General features: G+C 45.3%; 1 gene segment (V, D, J or C); it reads right to left on the bottom strand.

Moving 5' to 3' along the window:
- Positions 1 to 338: 338 nt before the first annotated feature.
- On the bottom strand, positions 339 to 870 carry LOC130124179 (T cell receptor alpha variable 14/delta variable 4-like; the record flags this gene model as incomplete). The annotated part of the segment is given in 2 exon segments: positions 339 to 757; positions 852 to 870. Coding segments are annotated over 2 exon segments (423 nt in total), but the record flags the coding sequence as incomplete, so codon positions are not given.
- Between the last annotated feature and the right edge of the window lie 4258 nt (positions 871 to 5128).

Raw genomic sequence — 5128 nt, 5'->3', positions numbered from 1 at the left:
ATATTTTATATTACCTTTAAATGGGCCGTTTTGTCTTTACGTCATTTAGTTTTTTGGTTTATTCTTTTATTTTATTTCTTTTGGTTTATATGTGAGACAGTATGGGATTTACAGTTATTTTTCTTCTAACACTAGAATACGATACAGGACTGTACCATTTGTTAAATAAAACTACATAAGACATTAATAATTTTCTTCAAGACAGTTTAATGTTTCAATGCAGATTAAAATGTTTTTGAATGTTGGATTGACACATTGGATGAATCAGCAGTTGTAGGAAGGTGACCTGTCAAACTGTCCATGTGTTTTTCTTCAACGAGGAGCCGATGAGATTAAAATGTGAATACTGCCCTCTATTGGATGTGGTTTAACATTGTTTTGTCTCTGGATTCTTGATAGACACTCCAATGGTTTGTGTAGTACATCTTGCAGTTTCCTGTCACTGTGGGCCTCAGAGCACAGTAGTACACAGCAGAGTCAGACAGCTGCAGACTCTGGATCTTCAGAGGAACTGATCTTGAGCTGGAATCCAGGCTGGAATCAAATCTCTCCTTGAACCCGTCCGCTGTGTTCCCTGATCCAACAGTAAAGCGGCTCAGAATGAATGTGGGCTTGTCGTCTGCAGCCTGTCTGTACCAGTAAAGAGATGGATTTGATTGACTGGTGTTATAGTGACAGTCCAGTGTTACTGTCTCTCCCTCACTAACAGTCACACCTCCTTTGGGTTGGAGCACGTTGTCTTTTTGAGCTCTGCATTCTGTGGGACAACAACAGACGGTGTCAGTGTGAGGAAAAGAATCAACAAGACAAAGTTCAGATTAATAACAAGCAAACAAAGAGTTGTGTCCTACCAAAGCACATAGCAGCCAACAGCAGTGAGATGAGCAGGAAGCTCATAGCTCTTCTGTTCAGTAACTATGAGCTCCAGTGACCAGAGAGGACTTCCTGTGTCTCACTGTGGAACCTTGTTTTAGCTCCAACACTAAGTGGTAGATTCAAAGGCGGGGCTTGTTCAGAGTGACAGGGCTGATGACCAATCCCCTGTTATTACTGCTGCTGACAGGTTCAGACAGTATTTCACCTATTGGTAGATCTAAAGTCCTGCCTACTACTGATCACTTCCACACGATGCTTAACTTTGGTTTCATAAGTATCAGATCACTGTGTACCAAAGCCTTACAAATAAACGATCTGGTTCTTGAACATAGTTTCGATATGATTGGTTTATGTAAAACATTGCTGAAACAAAACATTTTCCTTCCCTTATATGAAACTTCTCCACCCGACTATACATATGCCCATGTAGCTCAGGCAAATAAACAAGGTGGGGGTGTCGCCCTCATATATAAATCTATTTTCAATCTTTCTTCGTTTCTTGAATCTAAATTCCAATCATTTGAGGACCTTGTGGTTTCATCTCTCTCAGCCATGAATAGACTCACCTCAGTCCAGGTTGTGATACTCTATCGACCTCCTGGCTCTTACTCCACCTGCTTCCTCCGGTACATGTGGAGTCACCAGCCGCTTCTTTTCACCTGACAGTGAGGAGTTTCACCAGCAGGATGTAGCATGTGGGAGGATCACGCTATTATCCCCAGTTCTCCTTCCCCCCTGAACAGACGCCCTGACCGACCAGAGGAGGTGCTAGTGCAGCAACCCGGACACATACCCACATCTGGCTTGCCACCTGCAGAAACAGCCAATTGTGTCTGTAGGGACGCCCGACCAATCCGGAGGTAACACGGGGATTCGAACCGGAGATAACCCGTGTTGGTAGGCAACGGAATAGACCGCGACACTACCTGGACACCAACTCAGTGTTTCTTAAAGAATATGAAGAATTTGTCTCAGGGCTTGTTACTCATTATGATGTGATTGTAATTCTTGGTGATTTAGATATTCATCTGAATAAGGCTGCTGATCCGCTAAGAAAAGCCTCTCTGGCACAAGCTGATACTGTTGGGTTCGCTCAGTTTGTTCAAGAGTCGACTCATTGGTGACACCCTTGATTTGGTTTTATCTAAAGTGATACCTGTTTCTGATCTGAATTACTTGCAGACCACATCTGCTGTGTCAGATCATTTTCTCATGCATTATTGGCTTATCCAGGTAATGTCGGCGCAGATGTAGTTGCCACTCGCCACATTGGTCCCTCCACTGTAGCTGCATTTAGCAAGCAGCTGCCTAAAGTCTTGGCTCCTTTCACCGTAGTGAGTCACTCTTGAAGATTTCACTAGTGAATTAAATGTGGCCCTCTCTAGTCTCCTCGGTTCAGTTGCACCTCTCACTACCAGAGCTAGGTGACTAAAGAGGCCTACACCCTGGTTTAAGATGAGACACGTGCTCTTAAGTGGGCCTGCAGGAGACTGGAACGTAAATTGCAGAAATCAAAACTGGAAGTTTTTACCTATCTTGGAATGAGTGTTTATTGAAATACAAGTGTGTTAAATATACTGCTCAAAAAACACCTAAAAACACAATATAGACCTCGATGAATGAAATATTTCAGCTGAAAATCTTTATTTATTAGACAGAGGAATGTGTTTAGAGCAAAATAACCTAAGAATGATCAATGGAAATCAAAATCATTAGCTTATTAAGGTCTGGATTCAGAATCATACTCAAAATCAAAGTGGAAAATGAGAACATAGGTTGATCCAACTTCTGTGGAAATTCTTCAAGACGATTCAAAATGAGGCTCAGTAGTGTGTGTGGCCTCCACGTGCCTGTATGCACTCCCTACAACGTCTGGGCATGCTCCTGATGAGACGACGGATGGTCTCCTGAGGGATCTCCCCCCAGACCTGGATCAGGGCATCGGTCAACTCCTGGACAGTCTGTGGTGCGACATGGCATTGGCGGATGGTACGAGACATGATGTCCCAGAGGTGCTCGATTGGATTCAGGTCTGGGGAACGTGCAGGCCAGTCCATAGCATCAATGCCCTCGACATACAGGAACTGCTGACACACTCTGGCCACATGAGGACGAGCATTGTCATGCATGAGCAGGAACCCAGGGCCCACTGCACCAGCATATGGTCTGACAATGGGTCTGAGGATCTCATCCCGGTACCTAATGGCAGTCATGGTACCTCTGGCTAGCACGTACAGGTCTGTGCGGCCCTCCAAGGATATGCCTCCCCAGACCATCACTGACCCACCGCCAAACCGGTCATGCTGGAGGATGTTGCATGCAGCAGAACGTTCTCCACAGCGTCTCCAGACTCTCTCACGTCTGTCACATGTGTTCAGTGTGAACCTGCTCTCATCTGTGAAGAGCACAGGGCGCCAATGGCGAATCTGCCAACCAAGATGTTCTCTGGCAAAGGTCAATCGGGCTGCACGGTGTTGGGCTGTGAGCACAGGCCCCAATTGTGGACGTCGGGCCCTCATACCATCCTCATGCATTCTGTTTCTCACTGTTTGAGCAGAAACCTGCACATTAGTGGCCTGTTGAAGGTCGTTTTGTAGGGCTCCGGCAGTGCTCCTCCTGTTCCTCCTTGCACAAAGGACCAGATAGCGGTCCTGCTGCGGGGTTGTTGTCCTCCTGCGGCCCCCTCCACGTCTCCTGGTGTACTGGCCTGTCTCCTGGTACCTCCTCCATGCTCTGGACACTGTGCTGGGAGACACATCAAATCTTCTTGCCACAGCACGCATTGATGTGCCATCCTGGATGAGCTGCACTACCTGAGCAACTTCTGTAGGTTGCAGATACCGCCTCATGCCACCTCTAGTGGTGAGGGCACTAGCACAATGAAAAACTAACCAAAGATCGGCCAGAAAAGATGAGGACAGGCAAATGGTCTGTGGCCACCACCTGCAAATCCATTCCTTTTATAGGGGTTGTCTTGCAAATTGTCTAATTTCCACCAGGTGGAAATTAGACAATTTACCAACAGGTGAAATTGATTCACAAATCAGTGTTGCTTCCTAACTGGACAGGTTGATATCTCAAAAGTGTGATTGACTTGGAGCTACATTGCATTGCTTATGTGTTCCCTTTATTTTTTTGAGCAGTGTAGATAGATAGATAGATAGATAGATAGATAGATAGATAGATAGATAGATAGATAGATAGATAGATAGATAGATAGATAGATAGATAGATAGATAGATAGATAGATTTTTGTATGCTTTGATGAAATGCTTATGTTTGGTGCAAAGACTCAGAGACAGAGAATGGCAGCTCGTCTCAGCTCTCTGTCTCTGGAGGGCAGAAGTGAAGCTAGAAATCTCAGTGTAATCATAGACAGGGATCTGAATGTCAAGAGCCACATCCATCATCTCACAAGATCAGCCTTCTACAATCTTAACAATATCTCAGAAATCACTTTAAGGCAGAGAGAGCCGAGCACAAGGATGTAATTATGTTTAAATACACATGACAATAAAGTTGAATTGTAACTCGAGCTGAAGTGTGTAAATGTTCTGTCAGACACTGTCAGGTTTGTGTACAGTGACTCTGGGTTTCCTGTCACTGTGGGCCTCACAGCACAGTAGTACACAGCAGAGTCTGTCACTGCAGCAGAGGACATCTCCAGATCCACTCGTTTCTGTTCTCCGTTGAAGCTGATTGACAGTCTGAGATCTTCAGGTTGTCCTCTGACCACTGACTGCTGACTGCTGGGTGATGCAGAGAGGAGGAATTGGGCTGTAGATCCTGGTGACTGACGATACCACTGAAGGTTGTAAGGTGAGCCGGTGTAAATACAGGATAGAATAACTTTGGCTCCTTCTACACTTTGGACTGAAAGGGTCATGGGGTTGATTTCTTCTTCCAAACTACTACCTGAAAATTTTGGAAATATCCAAGAAGTCTTTGCAGTGAAAAGGTGTCGTTGTGGTAATTCAGTGAGTTAGTGTGGGCTTTGTGTGTTGGTTGTTGTCCATACTGTGCCTGCTGGTGATGGTAAATGTGTGTGTCTGCTTGTCAGCCTGTATGGTCAGAGTCAGTGTGCAGCAGGGTGTCATGGTGACAGCAGACTCACCTGTTAGTACAGAAAGGAACCAGATGAGATGGAGCAGCATGCTGCTGTTAGTTCAGCTGTCTCTTTAGTTGCACTGTGGACTTTACCAGTCCTTCCTGCTAACGTCCTCCCCTCATAGTGTGTCTGGCTCCTCCTATT

Source organism: Lampris incognitus, chromosome 14, assembly GCF_029633865.1.
Source record: "Lampris incognitus isolate fLamInc1 chromosome 14, fLamInc1.hap2, whole genome shotgun sequence".
In the NCBI taxonomy this organism is placed as follows: domain Eukaryota; kingdom Metazoa; phylum Chordata; class Actinopteri; order Lampriformes; family Lampridae; genus Lampris; species Lampris incognitus.
This window is presented reverse-complemented; position numbering and strand designations above follow the sequence as displayed.